Source organism: Cygnus olor, chromosome 17 (assembly GCF_009769625.2).
Source record: "Cygnus olor isolate bCygOlo1 chromosome 17, bCygOlo1.pri.v2, whole genome shotgun sequence".
NCBI classification, from domain to species: Eukaryota; Metazoa; Chordata; class Aves; order Anseriformes; family Anatidae; genus Cygnus; species Cygnus olor.
Window position 1 is genome coordinate 5810657 of NC_049185.1, and position 22545 is coordinate 5833201.

At 44.6% G+C, this 22545-nt stretch overlaps 1 protein-coding gene across 2 annotated transcripts in view; it reads right to left on the reverse strand.

The window, feature by feature from the left end:
- The window catches only part of DGCR2 (DiGeorge syndrome critical region gene 2), a 49162-nt gene extending 27071 nt beyond the window's left edge, over positions 1-22091 (reverse strand). The window contains exons 1-2 of one of the 2 annotated variants that reach the window (XM_040576880.1): positions 21841-22091; positions 2196-2318 (exon numbers count right to left, since the gene is read on the reverse strand). In XM_040576880.1, coding sequence (XP_040432814.1) covers positions 2196-2318; positions 21841-21919 — 202 coding nt within the window. In that variant the 5' untranslated portion in view covers positions 21920-22091. The remainder of the gene's footprint in view (positions 1-2195; positions 2319-21840) is intronic. The other variant, XM_040576881.1, reaches the window with a different exon arrangement.
- Positions 22092-22545: the final 454 nt, after the last annotated feature.

Below are 22545 nucleotides of genomic sequence, written 5' to 3' on the forward strand. Positions count from 1 at the left end.
CAGATTTAATACTCTCCCCAGCATAAGAAAACCATGCTCCTCCAAACTTATTGTGGCCTCAGCAGAGTTACTTTTATTCATGCCATCCCTTTTCATACTCCAAGACACCATTCATATGCACGCCAGCAGACCAACTCGCCCTTATTCCTGACAGTTCTGAATAACGCATACCCTTCAACGCCCATTTCAGGTCACAATGCTATCCCACCAAATTTTCGTTACAGGTATAATAGAGTTTTACGTCCTACACCAGTAGTTCTCGTTCCTCTGGTTTGCTGGCTACACTCCTTGCATTACTGTGCAAATATCTCAGTCCTTGCCACACCCAGCTTTCTGGCTGTTTTAGCTCCGTACAGCCTTTTCACCAATTACTTATCCGATTAATGTTCTCATCAAGTGGAGCACTTTCCTCCTCTATGCTATCCATCACTTCCCCCTCTAAGATTCTTTATGTTGCTCTGTTGTTCTCCTCTGCCCGTGTACAGACATGGGGATGAATCAAGTCTCTCCCACATGCTTTTAATTCCTTGAAGTTCTCCTCATGGTGTCAGGCCAGGCAGTCCAATGAGACCTGCACCCCAAACGCAGGTGCAGAGCCTATCTACTGAGAAATGTTATGTTTGTGAAAATCCTTCTCCTAGCTACATACCAAATATTCTTCAGAAACATTGAGTTGTCATCATCATCCTATTACATCCTTCACGCAACACCTTAAGATTGCTGACTGATATTGTAGGTTAAGAAGATAAAAACCTTGTTTTGCACTAATGGGATATTTCGATATCCCCACAAGTCAAGCCTTCAGGGCATTTTGAATAAATTCAAGTATTAACGTGACTTTTACCTAGCTATTCACTTTCATTAACCTCCTTTATTAGATCCCTCTAGTTCTTCACATTTGGTTAAAATTAGCTCGAAAGGAAGAAGAATAACAGCACAACTATAAAAGCAACTTTCTTTAAGGACATCCGCATCCTTGATAACAACTTTAAACACAAGTTGCATCAATGACATGGCTTAATTTTTGGTGTCAGAAGAAACTACCAACAGATTTTTGCCCGCCTCCCCCACTGCAAATACACAGTCACAGAAACTAGCCAAAAGCCTTCTAAAAAGAGCACCAAGCATGTTCTTTCACTTGTCTGTGTGCAGCACAGTGGGGAGAGGGTTAGCTAAAGCAGTTTCAAAGTTTGAGTGTTAGATTTACTGTATTATTTCCACTCAAAAATATATTTAGAACAGCTTGTTCCTGTAAAATACTGATGCTACTATTTTGTAGCACCTCTAACTAAAATAGCTTAAAACTCAGAATGACGACAGACTTAACGCTGTGATGACAATGCTGCGAAGTTCGTGTGATTCTCTACCAAGCAAATTACGTAGATCAATGGCAAAGAGCTTCTTAAAACAGTTTTTGGGCACAGCTTAGTCATGCTGTAGAGATAGGAGTTTTGAACTGCGCCATGCTTTCACATTCCTGCTGCATTGTTGTTAGAAAAAAAACTACAGGTCCCTCCTCTTTTAAGGTACCCAGAAAAAGAATTGCACCGGCCAGGTTGTCAAGAACACAAACGTGAATGCTCATATTTGTGATTCTGCGTTCACAAAAAAAATTTAAAAAATAAGACAGCTCAGTATCCAGCAGCTGTAACAGAAAACCACTGCTGGTAGGTAATAGGCCCCTGAAAACATACATGAGCTTGTGAAGAGTAAATACACCAGCTTGCTTGGCAGATCAAAGTTCTCCACGTAAGCACATGCAGCATAATCAGAGCAGGTAGCAATAAACCAAGCTCTCTACCTAGTCCAGCAGTGTCACCCAGCACAGTTTGAGTGATACACTCATACAACCAAAACTGTAATTCAGAATTTAACCTCAGGCCTACGTGTCATTTTGACTTAATTGCAACATAATTTTTCCCTGCCATGAAAGTCTCTTAGACAACAAACTCTCCTCACCTCCAGCATACCTACTCGGGCTGTTAAATTGAAGTGCAACTCTGACAACTGAAAAAAGTGTTTGTAGCATTAGCCCCACAAATTGAAAAAGTTTATTAATAAAGGGGTGCGTTTCTATGGAACAATGTCTACTTCCAAATAAGAATAAGCAAATGATCTTAGGAAAAAAAAAAAAGGAGTTAAAGTACTGATGAAAAACAAGGTGATATTGGGATAAGTGGTCTTCTTAGCATTACCTGGACAGTCAACTTCATCACTCTCGTCCTCACAGGTGGGCCATCCATCACACTGCCAATTTGAAGGGATGCACTGGATGGTACCACTCCGACACGCAAACTGCCCTGGGGTGCAACGGAGCTCTAGGAAAGAAGAAAGTTATGTTTTGTTTAAAGTGTTATTTATTCCTCTGAGTCTAAATACATATAGAGTAAGTGTAATGGACAAAAGCTCTGGATAACTCAGCCTGCTAAAATCTGCTGAGCTCCAGATCACTTCCGTATTTCAAACTGGACGTTTACAGCTTTAATAGACAGGAGGGCCTGCATACAGCATTTATGAAAGAACTCTATCAGACATCTGTAGTAAAAACTTCCTCATAAAAACACCACGCAAGATCTATCTGGCAGATTTTTGGTTCACGCAATCATGCACACTTCAGTTCAGCTTTCTGCATGGGAAATAGTGTTCTGATCTGACCACGGTAGACTCTACTCCTACATTATCGTCATCTACAAAGAATAAGGATATCATTTAGCAGTAGGTTTCCCACTTACGAAATACTAACAGGAATACAAGTTGATAACATGAGAATCAAGTATTTTCTCAGATTTCTAAATTGGATTTTCAAAACCAATTCCAAAAAAAGTGACAACGTAGTTTCTCTTAAGTTTGCTCCTTTCACATATCTGAAAATAAGTTGGTGTCCTTAAGAGAAGAGGTCCACATTTGCACAATGTTCCCAAGCCCAGTTCTAGCTGGAGAAGTTGCGAGCTTGGGGAGCCAGCAGCAGCCATCACCACAGTGCTCCCCTTTTACTTCTTGTCATGCACTTAAGACAACTTGCTCACTTGCCTCAGAAGCGAAGTTTAACAAAAACATGCTCTGGTAGCTTTTACATGCTAGATTATGCAATGAATTCAGAATGCAATTCCCACTCTAAGCAGTACGTATGCCAGGCCCCACCCAGACTTGCACAATTGTCCAGCCCAATTTCAAGATATTTCGCAGAACTATTTGTAAAACAATTTCCATACTGATGAACCTGTTTTCACTTTCCAGCTTAAACTCTGTTGTAGAATTCCTATGTATCAGCAAATCCTTTAAAAGAAACTGCCAGTATCTGCAAACTTGAAGTGCCTGCTGCTACAGCATTACTACCTACTTGCCATCATCACACTGTCAGTCCTAATTAGCATCATAAAAAGTACAATTTTTGTCAATGCTTTTTTATTTTCTTTTAAGTATCAATTCCATCCATCAAATGCCAGAACCTAATAATTCAGCTTAATTTTGTGTTCCTCACTATATTTTGCAGGGAAAATCTGTCTATACAAACGGTGAACAACTCCAAGCTTGTTTGCAGACTGCAGATCTGCGAATCACTACGAGCATCGATGCGCTCACCTTCGCACCAGACCATCACCGTGCAACTGCCTTCACGATGGTGGTTCTCAATACTCCACTGCTCTTGGTAATGTCAGTTAAGCCATGACTAGAGAACTAGCACATCTTATTAAAAATAAAAATCAAAGAAGGGTTTATAAAGTAATGCACACCCAGCCCTGGTTTTGAACGAATGAAGTAGGTAACTGTTTTTATCGATGGGGGAAAAGGAACCTCTAAGAAATTTACAATATAGATGCACGTTCTCTCATCCACAGTTTACAGCTTAAGAGAAGAAGCTCTATTGCAATTGTTACCTTCCCAAAACGCACGTCTAAACTAAATCAAGGCAGAAGTTACATTTAAGTTTCTGGCCAACACAGCCATGCAAAGTAAGATAAGTGATCACCCGCTGTCAACCAAAGCCATACCCACGTACCTGATAATTAGTATAGGATATTGCTAACAGGCTTATTGTTTGATAGTAGACTCAAATCCACTTCTTTTGAAGACACCCATACATTAAAACAGCATTTAACAGTACCTGTTTCTCTCCAAATCCCAGACCTGCTCTTCTAGAAGAATAGAAGCGGACACATGCTCTTAGTACACCACCTACTCAGAGCAAACACGCAGGTCACCAAAGCACAAAGAGCCCAAGCAGACCTGCCTGACTGCTCCCGGAAGCAGCACGCGACAGCAGAAACAGGAGCGCTCTGACCCAGTTAAGAGTTTTATTCAATCCAAACAGCTGATAGCAAAGAGCACAGTGGAAATATTAAAAACAAGCAAAATAAATAAAAAAATAAAACCAAGAAACCGCCAACACCCCACACACCAGCAGCTTAGGTCACACATGATGACTTTTTTCCCCCAAATAAAACCCAAAGTAATTTATTTAGCCCAAAGAAGGGAAGAAAGTTTGTGATTATGGGAATAAAAGGTCCGCTTGCCCAATGTAGCAAGAAAAAAATAAAACTAAAGCTATAAAAAATACAGCTAAAGTTGAAAATTAAACTCAAATTTCCAGTTCACAGGAAAGCATCAACTCAATAAATCATCGCAGCTTGTTTTTTTTTTTTAAACCACATTTGCAAAGCATCAGCGTGAAGCATAAAGTTCCTTAAGAATTTTATGCCATTCCAAGTACAGAATTTACACCGGAGCCTCTGGTAGATGCTTTCACAGACGAGAGGCTGCTTTCAGCCCAGCTACAGGTTTCCATTACACCTTCCTCCAACAACGGCAAAATGCAATTCAATACTTCAAATGAACCCTTTTAATTTGCTTGTTGCCCGATTTCGATGGAAGTCACACACAGCTGAGAAGAAAGCTGCTCTGCAGCCCCACCTTTCGCAGACAGCACCCAGGAAAGCATGTGGGAAAGCCTGCGAAGTGTACTTCATGTCTGTCTTCAGTTCCATATGCACTATTTTAGGTACGATTACATACAACAGGTTCAAATAAGCAAATAGCCCCATCCCCGTATTACTGTCACTAAAAACTGCCAGTTATGTGCCATAATGTGGCTGCTCCCTGCATTACAGGCACTCCTCTATGAAGAAGGTGTATACACGGGGGGACACAAAACACATTTATTAAACACTGCTCGGGTTAACCAGCTGTGCACTTGGTCCCGACGGAAACCACGCCACGTCAGGTTCACATGTTATTCAGCAGTGAGGAGCAGGAGCTGCTGGGCGATTCTGCTGCAGAGAGAACAGTGACACTAAAAGGCATGGTGCAAAACCCAGTCTCCAGATGCTGAAAACACCGCCAGTAATGCTTCCTGAGCTATCCTAGCCCTGAGCCCACACCTCCCTGCATTATCGAACTGCTTTATTCATTGTGCAGTGTCTGGAAGAGTTTCAGCTTAATTGTTCTGCTTCTATTTGCTGCCCATCGTGTTTTAGCATGAAAGACAAACAACACACAACCACCTGAGGAAACCTACCCACCTCTCCCACCTGAACTCCCCAGAGGGGGCTGCACTCAGATGGGACGTCCCCGGTGACCTGCTTCTGTGCCCACATCCATATTCTTGCCCACACTGATGGTAACTTGCAGCAAGAGGATGAGGAAGAAAAGCATCTCAAACTACCAGCTCCTCTCCCCCGCTCCAAAACAGCAACAAAGCAGCACTGCACACACCTATTTGCTGCCAGCTATTAAAGCAGAAAGATTTTTGGTTAGGAAATACGCAATGCAGTAAGTTTGGCTACCATCAGGCACCTGTTGCAGCACAGGCACAAACACATCACGCAGTGGTCAACGACTGGCCACAAGTCAAAAACTGGAAATACAACCACCTCCTGTGCTCACATACGACATGGTGAGTTAAATCAGCAGAATTAGGATCCACATAGGAGCTTCTAGCATAAAAGGGTACTTTTTCTTGTAAGGATCAAACAGTCTTTTCTACAGTGCAGCACAAAATTTAGTATACAAGTCTCACTTTACAGCAAATGTATCTATTTATTGGGATGAAGGGAAGCAAGCAAACAATAGAAACAGCAACAGTTGTAGCTCTTTACCTGGCATAAATTTACAAAACATTACAAAGTTCAAGGGTGCGAGAATGCGAAAACACTTCAAGCAGCGAGGTGTTGTTGTAAGTCTTCTTCACCACCTCAAAGCACTTCTAGAATGCTAACCCTCAATCTTGCCAACTACTGCATCCTTCTGTCAGTGCTTAAAACAAAGTGCAGGAAAATGACACAGCTGGCCAAAGGCTGCCACCTAAGAGATGAGCCTCAGAGCAGGGGCCAGCTCTCCTGGATGCTGCTCCCCCTCCAGCACCCCGCACCCTGCCAGCCCACCAGCATGCTCCTACCTGAACACACATCTGCCTTTCAGAAATATCATCCACTAACCATGTATTCTCTGGCAACAGTTCCCCTGTTCTCTCTAGCAGCACCTAAGAGCTACAAATTGGCCAACGGGAGCAAGAAACAAAGAACTCCTTAGCTTTATAAAAAGAGAAAAAGTAAAATCAGTCAGACTTTGTACCAGTTCTACAAGCTTAACATATAGCACAATATTAAGCTTACTGTCGAGTAAAAGCCAAAAAAACAATATTGATTTCATGGGACGCATCATTAGATAACATAATCCACCCACAGGAGTCGCTCACCTGAAAGCAGCTTTGCCAAAGCTAGTGGCAGATCTGTAATCTGAAATTTAAAACAAAACTTACAACACAGTTGGAAACTTAATCAAACACCAGAAATGCCAAGCAAGATTATAAATAAATTTAAACAGTGCCAGATAAACAAGTCTCCATCTCCTTTAGCTGCCAAGTATTTTTTCTAAGTTAGGCACTAACAAAATCAACAAGATTTTTGACTAATATAAGAATCCAGGTTTTATAGGGGGAAAAAAGTTTTCAAAGTGGTTGTTTACACTGCCACAGAAAGCTTTTGTTCCAGCGAAGATTTCCACAATGCCATGTCTAATGCCAGATGTTTCACTGCACCCATCATGTAGTTCAACACAGGGTTCAATGAGCTTCCTTCCCCCTGCTTTTATGGCACACTAATTTCCAGATTTTCTGCTACGCACTCAAAATGGTCATTTACACATTATCTTCAACCAGGAAGACTGCATGACAGATGGATAAAACAGCCACCCGCACGTTTTAACTTCCAGCAGTTTCGCAGGTTTCATAAAACAAACACCTTGCCTCCATTACAAAATGATCCAGGAAGCCCTCCTAGGTTTAATCATCTCATTTAATCTTTCTGAATAATTGAGAATGCTTCACTTCTGAGGCCCGTACACGTGCAAGTCACAGCACAGTGATCCTGCAGCAGACGCACACGTGGAGTTGGTAAGCGTGCTGCCCTGGGTGCTACACTAAGTGCAACCTCTATTTCCTATATATTCCTATATATATTTCATTGTATTTCATTTCAAGCCTTTCAGAGGTGAGTTTGGAAAAGGACACCACTTATTTTCTTTGAAACTGGAACTAATTTCCTGCTTATCTTTCCCCTTTTTCATGCAAAGGGCACAGGGATAATTAGTTCCTCAAAAGAAATGTTGTAATTGAAAGCAAGGCTGAGAGGATCCATATCCAGTACCTGTGACCACTTCTCAGCACAGTAAATCTCATTTAGAGCTTCCAATATCAAATCAAGACTGTAACAGCCACAAGAAACAAAGTGTTGATTCAATACAAGTCCACCTTGCTAGGGCAGTTTTCTGAATGAATTTGATGAGCTCGCTTTGAAAGAGCAAGCTTCTGACCAAATCAGATGTCTGTCCACGTTACCGTTAAGCCAGACCAACTACGGGTTGCTCCCTGGAACCAGAAAAAAAAACACGTACTCCAATGAATGCAGCAGAAATACAGTTGTACAGCTCTAGCATCAGTTAACGTGGGGGCATCTGCCCACCAAGCTCATACACTTCGTTTACTTCGCTCCTACAGAAGACTCCTTCTGATCACACTTGGATTGCAGGTGCTTTGTCGGCAGCAGCAGAACTACTTTCAGCCCCATGCTAGCAGAGGCTGCCAGGCTGCCCTGACAACAGGGCTGGGACCCTCACCAGACTGCTGTAAGAAAAGCCTTTGTCACTGAGATCACTGCTCTGCCCCACGACGAGCTGCGCCAGGGCATGGCGCGGAGGTATCAGAAGCAACAGAGGTGGCAGTAGGTCTTTGCAAGGGGCAAAGCCCACCAAGCTCTGAAAACTTCTGCCAAGTGACACAAGCCAGTTACCCACAGACCTTTCTGGTCTACAAGCACTATTTACCCATCAAAACACTTCTGAGAAAACAAGCTAGGGTGACAGAGCGTTCAATACTGCCTTACAGGTTTATTTACTCTTCCTCAACTGAAGACAAAGATATAAAAGGAACTCAGCCCAATGAAATTCTACATCCAATAAAAGTGCCAGAGGCTCCATCTCAGGTGTATATATAATAAACATCTCCCATAAAGCACTATGTGAACACATCAAAGTTCTCAAAATCCACATTTCAACCTTGTATTTCCAAGACCCTGATGTTTACCATCTACAGGACCCAGTGAAAAAACAGAACACTTGAAAGCAAAATCTCCTAAGCCAGAAAGGTATCACTGACACATGTCCCTTACTTTTGGACCACACATTCCTAACTCCAGTACATAAACAAGTGGGACAGCACGCTGAGTTTGCGATTTAAGTCAATATATGCATGAAACCCTAGAGCTGGGGAGCTACAGCTCTGAACCAAAGCCTATAAAATACAAGACCCATTCCAGGAGAGAGCTTTGATACAGAGATTAAATTCAGTGACTGCAGTCACTGACAATGGAGGTCTGAGTTCTTCTAGTCACAATGACTTAACTTCTCTTTAACAAAGAGATTCATCAGTCAGTGAAGTCTGATACATTAAGATACTCTTGGTAGCTAACATTACTGATGCGTGTTAGCTTTTAGTGTTTACACAGCTAGCCTAGATTTGAATCTATTTCTGTTTTTAAGACAAATAAATGGCACTTTTCATCTCCTATGTTAATTATTTGTTCTTGTCTGCTGAGCCTCATTTGTATGGAAATCGAAATTTGATTAAATGCACAAAACCAGCATTTAATGTTATTTCAATTATAAACTATTACTGTAACTGAAATGCATGAAATGGAAAAGAAACTTCCGCACAAAGCCACGTACTTCCAACTTTTAATGAACACTGCAAGTTGTGTGCGTACCTTGTTTACTTCGCTTATTTCGTTCAGATTTCTCAAGACAGGATCTGGTAGATCCTCTGGCATAGCATTTATTTACAAACTGAAGGAAAACAAAAACAATTCCTGCTTTCGCAATGTAAGAGTTGCTCATCATATCGAACTGGATGAATCAACCTGTAAGAGAATATTCTGTTCAGATGTGAAGAGGCAATTACTGTTATCAAAAGCTGATTAAGCGTTAACAAAAACACCAACTACAAGTGCTCAGGCCAGTAAACTCTTCTTATTCAGATTGTGTTTTGCCCATCAGGTCGTGCTTATATTTTTATTACAATAAACCTACACGCTTAGGTTAAGACCTGTACCTACATGTTCCACTATGGTTTCAATTCTAACACATTTAAGAATGAATGTATTGAAAGTTAAAAAGGTTTTTTTCTTAAATCACTGATTCTATGTATCCTGACCCACAGTACACCGTATGAGCGTGATTAGATCCTAGTATCTTCAGCAAGGAGCCTAACCCCCTGAGTCCTGAACCCCTGGAGATTTTACCCAACACCAGTGCTCAATAAACGCCTGCAAACAAGCATCAGAAACAAACAAAAGCACACTCCCTAAGCATCTTCATCACAACAACACATACAGCCCCAGAGCTAATATTTATGCTCAGGAGGAAGCATAATATAACCAGTACTTCTCTAGATTGGTATTTACTGAAGCAAGAGAAACCTAAAATATTCTTGACAATTCCAGCACAATACCAGAACGGTTCTCTTCATTTAATCCTCACTGGAGGCATAAAGCAAACAAAAAACCCCTCTCCTTAAACCAGTCCGCTGCACTTGAAAAGCAGTTTTCTTGAATGGGGCTTCTCTTGGACCCACACCTGAAGTTCACTGGAGCAGGTACCGAATCTGGTACAAAAATGCTTGCTGAAAGCGTGCCAGCACATAAAGAGCCCGACAGCAGCCTGGATGCGATGGCTTGTGGCGGTGAGAAGTCACTCGCTGAAGGAGAGCTTTTAATGACAGAAGCAAGGCAAACTGCACTTGAGGATGCTCCGACATGCAATCCCTGAACAGTTTTGCTCATTTTTTTAACTTGTCTTTGAGGTACTGAGCACCCACAATCCCATGCAGACTGCTCTCAGAAAATGAAGTTGTACCTAAATGGTATTTCCTCTCAGCTACAGATCAGAGAAATTTTCCCTACCCATTCATCCCATGGCAGGTTTCTTAATGTCACCTGGCAAATCTTACTTCCATTACTTGTCTTTAAATTCACCCCTACACTACCCCTCAGCGTGGCAGGGTACATACAGGACTTTATAAAAAAGCTGCAGTAGGAAAAAGCAAAGTATGATAACAGAGTATGATAACAGCACCTTATTTTCAGAGAAGAAAATTGTTTGTGAAGCTCACAAGTCACCATCAGACAATTATTCATGCCATAGATGAAACTATAGAACAAAGTTTCTCAGTAAAATTATTTCTGTTGACTGTTTTTCAAATTAAAAGCCTACAGAAGCACAGAGTGCTGCACCTCTATCAGCTCCACAGAAGATGCAATGCTCACCCATTCACCCATGCTACTGAAATTGTGCCTCGGCATGACCATCGGGTCACGCAGCTTTGGTTTGTCATGGCCTAAGTGTGTTCAGGAGTACGAACACCCAACTGGGCGCAGCACAGAGCCCAGGGAACCAACAGTGCCCTGTGCTATACATACAGAGCCAAACACAGCTAGTACCTCCTCTCAGTTCCAGCACCCCAAAATTAGAGACTATACCCTTATTTGTCCCTACAAAATGGTATTATAAATTCAAAAGTAAGTATATGTTATAGGCATTTGATTTTTCTGCATGACCTCAGCATGCAGTTTCATGAACTAAAACTGTGACAGCACTCCAGCTGAAAACCGTGAAACCTGATGAATAACCCTAATGACCATTCTGTACTACTCAGTGCTCTGTCATAGTAAGTTATGCTGAATGACCCTAAAGATCCATTAAAAGATTTTATATCACGTTCAGGCACATTAGCAGGCTACTTCCCCTCGTCCCCCCCAACTCTCTTTGATAACATACCTACACCCTGCATGAGCTTGGAACTGACCCAGTTTCTTCTTGCTCACAAGTGTCATTCACTCCGATTCATTGTCTGCAGGGTAGATTCAATGCCAGAAAGGATTTTAAAAAAAGAAGAAAAAAAAAAAAACACACACACACACACCACAAAAGGCAGTGTGAGAGACCCGGCACTCAGCCAAAGCAACAACATCAGAGCTTCTTGAATGGGAACCCTGGCTGTGATTTCCTAGCTCTTAGAAAATACAGACTTTGTGTTTCATCACTGTGGCCACTTACTTATTCCTAAGATTGAAAAAGAAAAAAAAAAAAAATCTAGTTCCCAATTCCCCAGTACTGCTAAAACCAAACAGCAAAACCAAATTTGCTATTTGAACTGAGCTGAAAGACGGAACTATGCAATGCAGCACTATCGACTGAAAAACATTTTATTTTCCTAACAGTGAGGGTAGCAGCTAAGCAACAGGTTGGCTTGCTTTTTTTCCCTAAAAAACTGCAATATTATGATAATAAGTAGATAGGCAGAAGGGAAGAGCAAAATGCAGCACTGACACAAGAAAGCTTTCAATACAAAGCCAAAGCCACAGGTACTCAAGAAACCTTTCATATGGCCCAGAATTAAAGCCTACATTTCCACTACGCTAACAACCTTGTTCAGGACTTGTGATGTGTATGTAAAACCTGAGGTGGGACTTTAGGTTTTAGTACAAAAGAGACCTAAACCCATGCAGCCCCAAATTTTTGCCCCTTTCCACTGCGGTGGCAGGTGAGTTTCCTACAGCAGAGGAAGTTTAGGGACGTGGGAAATGAGCCCACTGGAGTCCAGCTTTCTTGAGCCCCCATTACTTAGGAACCATGCTCATGTACATTCAGAACACAGCGCTATGCCTCACACAAAACTTAAATACAGTCACATACGACACATTAATTTGCCTGACAAATGCAGCAACAGACAAAAAATCCATTAGAAAGATACCAGTAGTGAAATGCTCAACAATTCATCAATTCTGTTAAAGAAAAAAGCACCATAAAAAACTGACTTTGCCCCTTACAGTCCACACCCTCAGGTCAGGACAGATTATCCCACGTACACCACAAATACTTAAACCGACGTGGCTATTTGGGTGCCTTGGCTTAGCTACGTCCTGGTTCCATCCCCAGTCCTCACACCTCAAAGCCTCAACTTCTGAAAACAGATTTTATGCCAAGATCCTCATATTGCCATGCATCTAAATACTTTAAAATCTTGTATTTATGTACATGGACCCTTCTTGGACATTTTCATTTTTTTTTTCCCACAAAGCTGGGGTTATTCTGAACAAGGAAAAAGCATCATGTCCCCAGCTTTGCCTTCAAAAGCTTGGCAGCATTACCCGCACCTCTTTCCTCACAGAAGACGTCCGGACTGCTCCTCCACCGGTGCGACCTCCAGCATGCCCAGAGCCACCTGGGACTGGAAAACCACACAGCAGAGCCAGCAGCCCCCGAAGGAGCAGGCTGGTGATCAGAGGTATTTGCATACAAGCACCATTCTTTGACAGTCTGTGCAGATGATGCTTGCTGGAACGCCCCTCAAAAGAGATCTAGGAAATCTCCTGACAAAAGCAATCCAGACAGCACTGCTATATCTTATAACCTGGTAGGTGCCCACCTAAAACTACCCAAAAAAATTCTAAACATGTTAGAGTAGCTCCTCTCCTCCTCCAAACAACCATATCCTCAGGGTTAGAAAAGTACACATGCTATCATGCCATTCTGGAGTAACAGCTAAGGTACAATATTTGTTCTTACGCAAAGCTTTGTTTCCACTTATGAAGGATCACCAGGGAAAGAGTATTCCCCATGACCAAATAAACTGTAGGCCTAAAAAAAATAGTAAGAAAACAACAGTTACTCTACAGAGACAAGTTTTCCATAGAGGAGAGGAAAACTTAAATCCAAAGTTTTACATGAACTACATGAGTATTTTCTTTACGTCAGGTTTCAACAAGAAGAGTACTCAGTTCTTGAATTGCTGTTATCGTGTTTCATCTATCAGAGCAATCAAGGCTAATTTGTAGCCACCATTAAACTGAAAGTAGGAATTGCCAGATTTCAGGAGTATTAGGAAGCAGTCCCGTTTACTTCCAACAAGACAACACGTTTCTACTTTGCAGGAAAACAGAAGAGCTAATGTCACAACATCTTTTTTCAGTACAGGATTCAGAAGGTTTTAAACATATCCTTCAACTTTCAATCCAAACATATTCAATGAAAGTGCACAATTTAAGGTCAAGCGTGTACTTAGAATACCTTGCTGCGATAGTCTTTAATGCCAAGCAAATAGGTAACAAAATTCTACCTATGAAGTCAGGTATTTTTAATCACACTGTTCTCCAAAAACTAACCCCATTTCTTAATTTTAAAACCAAATGATCATGGAAAAAGCTCCTTCCAGGGCCCTAAAGGTCACGGTCTTAAACAAGAATTTAAGAATTAAGGGAGACAGGAAACTGCCCAGCAGGGTAAGTGCACCACAGAAGCATTTGGACAATGCTCTCAGACACACGGTCTGATTTTTGGGTGGTCCTGTGCGCAGCCAGGAGTTGGACTCGATGGTCCTCGAGGGTCCCTTCCAACACGGGATATTCTATGATCCTATGATCTATATGCACGAGCACTATTCAAATGCAGCCCACACTAAAAAAGCTTTTGCTCCTGCTTTATTTTTTCCCTTCACATCTTGCACCAGACTTGAGGAGCAAGTGCCCAGAACACTTGAAAGCAAAAATTTGATACACAGAAACATTCTGATCTCAGATACTGAAAACACATTTTATCCTTTGCAAAGTAGCTGGTGCAGAAGCTGTCATGTACTGGAGCAAATGGCTCGTGCCTTGAATAGCATTCCAGCGCTCTGGCAGAGCCGAACACGACAGGAATGCAGCCAGTGCTAGCCCCTGGTGCGTGTCCGCGGTGTGAAAGACCGCGTGCTGCTTTACTCCGCAGTCAAAGTACCTGGAGAAGAGTTTCATATATCAAAACCCTCAGCATCCATCAGAAGTCAGCAAACAGAAGTGCAATGCGTTCACAAAGAGCCGCCTGACCCGTTCAGAGCAGCGGATCGCTCCCCACGCCTTCTGCCTGCTGTCGCACTGCCAGCGTCCCACAGCTCCTCGACCTGCTTCCATTATGCAAACGTGTCAGGTACCACAGCACAGAACTTCGGCTTTGCCATTTTTTAGCTGCCACATCAACAGAGAAATTACTCACATCCCATCCTCTTATGCTTAGAAAGCCACAGATGAGCACTTACACAATGCAGCATCCTTGGGCGATTTCTCTCTGCTCTACCACCAGAACTGGGGGGTGCTTCTGAATAAGTCTTTGCACTTGGCTGCCACTGCTGCAAGATTCCCAGTTTATCCAGCTTTTCATCATTCATTCCGAGATCTCAGTAATGCAGTACCTTTGTGTTACTGCACTATAGTCCGTAAAGAACAATTTAGGCGTAACAATTTTAAAAATTCAGAAATAAAACAACTGCAGTTTTAACTAGTCCTAGAATAAAAAAAGTTGTAACGTGTTTTACAAGTGTGGCATACACGAGGCAAAGTGCACAAACTCAAACCAAGCAGGCATCAGAGGCTGGACGATTTGTTTTTTTGTTTGTTTTTAAAATGTACAGAACAAAACACGTCGCTCTTAAGGCAGAAGAAATCCTTTCTACTCAAATCGCTAACAAAATATGAGCACAGACAAAGCAAATCCATACATATAAACGCTGCAGGACAACACTCACCCAGAGCTGCATAAAATCCCTCCCTGCTGCCCGTGCCAAGGCCGTGCTCAGCTCCAGCCCCCCGGCTGCCCGCTCCCACGCGCAGACCCGAGTCAAAACGCAGCCCTGGGGACACTTTGGCACTTCAATCACAGCACCCAGGCTGCCGCAGGGAAACACAGCTGCGGCCAGGACAGAGACTGCTCATCCCTCTGCAAGAAATGGCACTTCATGCCTTTTTTTTTTTTAAACCAGCTTTGGTCCCCACATAGCCTCACCGTGCACCCCAAGTAATTTGGCCCAAAGAGGGAGAGGTACAAAGAAGCATAGCCCAGGAGGAACATATGAAGGAGAGTATACAACACAGGAAATAGAGCTAATAAATTAAAGTACAACAAGAAGAAAATTGGTAAGTTAAAGCACAAAAAAGCAGGGAAAACCTAAGTGCAGTTGAAGAGTCACATAACTCACCCAGAGCTGAACCCACCTTTCTGTGCACAAAGCTGGCTGACGGCTGTCAGGCTCCAATCAATAAACAGTGGAAACTAAATTTACAGTTAGATCAACCAAGTTTAATTTTAATTAACTAGGAAGCTGAACATTATGCTGTTTAGCTACTGTTAATGAGGCAACTATCAATTCCCATTAAGCTTAAGAAAATTTGTATTTCTCAATAACCTAATCAGCAGGCAAACGCTGACAACAACCTCCTTAGGAGCTCCGTATAACCAACATCATTAAGATGCTGTTATCAAACACAGCACCAGCAGGCTGACCCTCTAGCACAAAGATAACACTGAAAGTTTCATGGGAAACCACACCGTGCCAGAGGGTTTGACAGTTTGGGGAACACAGATTAAAGGTTAATCCTGAACTCGCGTTTTCAAGCAACTCAGTCGCTGAGTTGTTTGAAAACTCACTCGCTACAGCTCATCAGTGACTTAACCAAATGATGCAGATTTCTCCTCGATTCTCGGCAGGTTGTCCACAAACCGTACCATCAGTGCAACCATGCCAGGGGTTGTGTCTGACCCGCGGTGGTACCTAAACCCTCTGCGGAGAGGCAGGCAGGCAGGAGCAAGGACAGGAAGGACCATCACTGATTAAACACCGGTGGCCCTGGCACCAGGATGGGCTTGGGAAACTGGCAAACTGTTCTTTAAAACTGCCGCGCATCAGAGATACGTGTGCAGTACTGTATTTAGACAGGGATAATATGCTGCGACTGCAGGATGAGCAACAGATTGGCACGTAGCTTTACCAAAGGAATCTGCTGTTCAGACTCTGTCACAGGAAATCATTAAAAATGTGCTAGACAGTTAGTTATCCTTTGGGAACTGCCTGTGCCGAGATTTTGTGTTGGGACGGTCATGGGGACTGCCTCATCTCTCAGCACCCCTCCTGGCCACGAGGCTCTAGCAGCCTGCGCTACCACCCTCACTCACTGCGGGACACCAGGACACAAAGGAAGGCGTGCGGTTATCGCCACCCCCTCCGTTCCGTGCTCTATTGCGTGACACTCGGGAACAGAATGGGAACTCCTGCTAGTCATGGCACAAGTTATTTATGTGCACCCCACAGAGTGAAATGAAACTTTATAAAAGTTGCAAGAAATCACATCTTAAAAAAAAACCAACAGCAGAGACTTGGGCATTACCCAAAGACCAATTCTAGAGACAGCTACCACTCTTGCATTACAATTCAACATCAAAACCAGCCCTAAATTAATTCCAGGAGATGGAATAGTTCACTGAAGCCTCAGTGGGTTTTCTGACATTCACTGGGGGATTTCACATCTTTTGTTCTTAGTACCTGAAGCCCTTAACTCTTGGATGGAGCTGTGCCATTCCCCTGGCACTAGAGGAACACAGGGCACTCTGACAACCAGAGAGGCTGCAGCAGCGGTCTGTGCTCTGCCACTCCTGTGCTCTGGCCTCATCTTTGTCTACTCCCGAATCTACCATGGGGACACAGAAGCCACATCTGTCAAAGTTCCCTTTCTGCCCCTGAGAACCCAACCCACACACACAAACTGCCCTCTCTCTACAAACTCCTTTCTCCTCCTTTACTCTGCAGCCACAGCTAGCAGCAAGCCCACTTGTGCCCCAAAGTTTGCTCAACCATTAACACCAGGAATTACCAGTCCTAAAACATCAGACCTGCTAACGAGGCCTGGTACTGCCTGCCTTGTCCCCACTACAATGGTAGCAGCTGCCAAGGAAGGGTTGTCAAATCCATCACCCTCGCTTTGTAGCTCGTAACAACAGCAAACAGCAGAGCCCTGAAACACCAGGAAAAGAGAACGCTGATACATAACAGGAGGAGGGAAAAAACAATAACTGGCAGGCTGAAAAACAGAGGGCTTGGTGAGGGGGCAGGCCTACTTCCAGCAACACCGACTGAGGAGCAATAAAAAAAAAATAGCTGTCTCACATCACGGAGCCCTCACCTGGGAATCCAGCTGAACACAGAGACAGGGACTACAAGAACCTGAAACAGAATAAATACCACTCACCACGGCTTTCTCTAAGGTCGAGGCAGTGAACAGAAAGCAAAATGAGGGCTTCCATTTGCTTGCTGATGAAATCTCTTCAGAGCAGAGGAAGGCTGTGCCTAGGTCACATTTAATGACTGAGTCCTCCGCTGAATTAACTAATGCAATATAATTAGTAAAAACCAGACAAATTCCAGCAGAGCGTACCAGTTTTATTGCGGGTGTGTCCGGACTTCTATCCCCAGGAGCCGCGCTGTGTTTCAGCCCCACACCTACGGACCGAGCAGCAGCACCAGCACCGTGCTGGCGAGCCCCTGCGCACCGCCAGCCCCGCACGAGCCCCATGGCACATGAGATGTGCCAGCTTAAAGCCAAGGTTTTGGGGCTGTGTAATGAGACGTCTCGCTCCAGCAAATTGTTCTGTACGTTGCCCATCAGATAAGTTGCGCCAAATTTTTTAGAAACAAAACTTAGGTCATGGAATTACTTCCTCCAGCCAGCTTTGAAGTGGAGAAAAAAAGCTGCAAGAAGGAGAACTCAATTGGCTTTTAGCTGCCTGGTAAATGCTCTAACAAGAGAGCCCAATGACCTACATTCACAAGCCTCTGTACTAAACCACTATTACAAAATCCAATATAAAGCCTGACCACGTTTAAGTGTTTTCTATTAGCAAGCAGCAGTATCTTGTTAGAGAAACATGAAAACAAGTTATTGTCATTAGCGATGATGATCTTAATTAATCCTCTAAACACTATTCTAAAATGTGCCGTCTGGATCATCTCAGACTGTTTAAGCTCCTAAGATTACACAAAGACCCCCAAACCTTTGCTTTTCAGTTGTGTGATGGGATGTTGACAGGAACTTCTTACACATCCTCAAACTGTACTACAGAACTGAATTCTTAATGATTTCAACCTCTGATGCTTTTTAGACAACTGACAGAAACGCACGAATGTCTAAATCCAGTCTGGCACGGGTACAGTTCACTGCAATTCAGTTAAAACATCCCTGAAATACTTCTTTACCTAAAAGCAACAGCTCTCAGTTCAATAACCTGAAGCAGATGTTTTGAGGTGTCCTGGAAAAGATACTAAGCCAAACCCTACCATGGTGAAGAGCTCAAACAAGCGTCTGAACACCAGATACAGTCAATTTAGTCAGTGTTTAAAAGAAACATTACGGCAGTCTTTCCCTGTACACCCATATAGTTGCAAAGGTCTGACACATTCAACTCCACATTAGCTACTTCCAAAGATAATGAGTAACGCCAGCTAAGGAGAAATGCTCTACTAAAAAACAAAAAAGAACTTGCAGCAACGCATTATAAAGCAGACCAGTAGCCAAAATGGACAGTTGGTGGTCAAAACAGAAAGGGAAAGAAAAGGGAAAGAGAGACTCTGGGACAAACACGTCCAAGCTGAGATTCTCAAAGGCACAGAATTACCATTAAAAGCCCATGGGCTCAGAAAAATATAACTGCCCATGGTACCTTTAGGAATCCGCATCTCCACAGCTAGTGCTGATGATATACCTGATGTTAGTGATGGTAACAGTGCAAAACTGACTTTTGTAACCAAGACAGAAAAATCCACAAAGAAAGGAAATATAAATTAGTTTTTAATAAATTAGGAGAGAAACTATCTCACCCTAAACGCAGAAAAAATAGGTTCCTGTAAACTCACTGCCTTTCAACTCGCCTGAAAAGATACTACAGTTGAGGAGGCTTAAAAGAAGGTTTTATTTATCTGAAGAGCACAGCAAGAACACGGATACAAAGCTAGTGTCAAATTAACATGGAAGTACAAAGAGGTGCCTGATTCGCCGGGACTGAATTGTGAAGGGACTACACATTCATCTCCAAGTACATAAAACCTCCCATCACTCTGCAGCACTCATTTGATAGCTCCAAGTACAGATTTAAGTTAAGCAAGCTGCAGGCATCCTTTGTAAACCAGTAAGACAGTTGCTACAATACACAGGTTTAAAGAAGCAGGAAGAAAAACGAACACCACTAGGAAAAATAAATTCCAAGCGCTGTTCTAACTCTTTGTGAAGAAGTCCATGCACTTGCCCAGAAGAGACAAGGGAGACTTCACTACCATTACCGTTGTTTAAAATCGGAAATTTGGTTCTGCGCATCCTTGCATGAACCAGATTTTCCCTATTTGCACCTTTTATCTCAGGATAAACCCCAACACTATTTAATCTGCTAAACAGGTGATCTATTTGAGGTGGTAAGCAAAGCAAGTTAAAAGCAAACCTTGGCAGAGGGACACGAGGGTCACCTCAGAGAGATGACCCGAGCTCACGGCAGTCCCCAGGAGGAGGACAGGCATCACCACGGACAGCTCAAGCAGGGCGCTCCAGTAAACAGGATGGGCGAGGGCATCCCAGAAGGAATTTGGAAATTCCTCCAACAGCACAGAGTTCCAGATGCCATGCTGCACGTGGCTGCATTACTTCACACGAAGGTGAATTGAGGTTCGTACCTGACATACGGTTCCGCGCGTAACCGTGCGCGTACATATGGGACGACACATATGGCTCGAGCAAGGTTCAAGTGATGCATATGGAGAGGAATCCTAATGCTACAGGTTTCAAAGCTACTGTTGTACAACCTGAGAGGATGACAGTTGGGGTATGTTTACAAGCAGGATGCTTGTAACTGCCAGTGTAGCTACAAGACCACAGATCTCCAAAGCAGATATATTAGAGCAACAGTGAAAAAAAACCATTCACCTTGAAGGAGCAAAATTCAATGAAAAACTTGTCTTCCTCCACCAAGCATCAGCTGCTAACTGACATTTGATACCATACTGGAGCAACAACCGTTCTGACGCAGCACGGAAAGTACCATTTTCTAGGAGGCTACAATGCCCAAATCCATACCTCGGGGGTCAGGGCCAAACCTACCCACCTGTGAAAAGACACAAAACCATGAATCTCTGCTGAACGTTTACAGCTAGAAGTTCGGCTCTCCGTAGCACTTAGTGTCAGCTATAAAGAAATTTGCCTGAAATCAGTTTCACGTAGTATCTTCTCCCACATATAAGCCTCTAGCTGTAACAATACTAGCTAGGTTGGCAACTTTTTTTTTTGGCTACTGAAGTGCACATCATAAGCCCTATATATACACACTGCACTGCCAACGGTGCCAAAAAAACAAGATAAAACAAAGCAAGTCACACACGCAGCAGTTTCAACACCGAAGTTAGTTATTTCAGCGAGGCTGCCTACACTGACCCAATTGTGTTTCAGCCGTACCAAGAACGTGCTGGAGCACACTTCACCAACACTGTTACGTTTTATTGGTTTGGGTCATAAAAGTTATTTTGAAGAGAAAGGACGAGGGAATTTCAAAGCTACCAGAGGAACGCCACCGCTCTTACTTTCCTGTTTACCAAGGGTGAGGATCACCCAGGAGTAATCTCGCTTTGCAATGGGAGGACAGCTTCCAAACCTGCAAAGCCGCCCCACGCTCTGGCTATCGATTCTCTTTGGCAGGAGCAGCCGGAGACGGGCGAGAGCTCTGCCAAACTTCGAGGGAGCTCAGCACCCAAGGAGAAACTTGAACCGAGCGACGGAGCTGGAAAAGTAGTTCTCAGCCAACAAACACCAATCATTTCTGGAAAGTTAATAGTCTTAACGTTTCAAACCACCATGCCTGCCACATGAATTTCACCATCAAATTGGAAGAATGAAAGAAGTGAAGAAGTGAAAAGAGAAGTGGGAAGATGACACGAAAACCGAGATGCCACAAGGTTTTTCTTTTTAGAATAGTCAAATGTCACTTGGAAAGCGGGGCAGTTTGGGGGTTATCGCTGGTTCCCCCTTGAAGTGTTACTCCAGGACGCGTTACTCACAAAGGCGAGCTGGGGTCTCAGCGTGGCACACACCCAGGGCCCGCAGCACAGCGGCGGGTAAGCAAGGAGCACCTGACAACTTAAATCACGCCGCATCTCCCCTGCTAATTAACTGCAGGGCCATACAGCGCTCCACCTGAGCTTTCCAACTTCCCAACTCCTACCCAAATAAAAAGAAGCCACCTTCAGCCAGCACGGGCACTGCCGCTCCCCCAAGCATCTCACCTACACGCTTTGAGGGGCACGGAGCTCGGCAGGAGCCCAGCTCGGGGCACAACTCCCCGGCTGCGGCCAGCTCCGTGCCCGGCTCCGCCGAGCCCCCTAGAGCCGCACCGGGGGCAGCAACAGAGGAGGAGGAGGAGGGAGGAAGGAGGAAGGCCCGGCCCCGCCGCCCCTACCTGGCCGCAGCGGCTCGGTGATGCTCAGCACCAGCAGGAAGAGCAGGAGGAAGGTGCCGCTGTCCGCTTTGGGCACCATTTATCCTCCGTTCATCCTCCCCCGGCGCAGCGCCACAAAGCCGCGGGGCGACGAGAGGCGGGAGGAAGGGCAGGAGGAGGAGGAAGAGGAGAAGGAGGAGGAGCCGCCGCCACCACCACCGTCGCCACCGCGGGCCCCCGGGCCGCACCGAGCTCTTCCCCGCCCCGTCCGCCGCCGCCCCCGGGCGGGAGCGGGCGGCCCTGGCTGCGGCGGCGGGGAGCGCGGAGGTCGGGGCGGCGCCGCGCCGCGGGCCGCTCGCCTGGCTCCGGCGACGCACAAGATGGCGGCCGCGCCTCCCCGCCGCCTTACCCCCCCTCCGCCGCCTCCCGCCCCGCTCCGCCGCCGCCGCCACGCCCCCTCCCGGCCAATCGGCGGCGCGGAGGGGCGGGACGTGCGCGGGGCCACGCCCACTGAGGGGTGGGAGGGGGCTCGGGGGTGGGGGGGGGCTGCGGGGCGCGGAACGGCACCGGGAGGGGGGGGGGCGGGAGGGGGCCAAAACCGGGGGTAGCGGGGGGTGGGGGGCACCCAAAACCGGGGGTGATGGCCGGGGGGGGGGGGGGGGGGGGGGGGCACCCGACCCTGTGATGGTGCCTGGGGGGGGGTTGCGGCCAAAAGCAGGGCTGGCA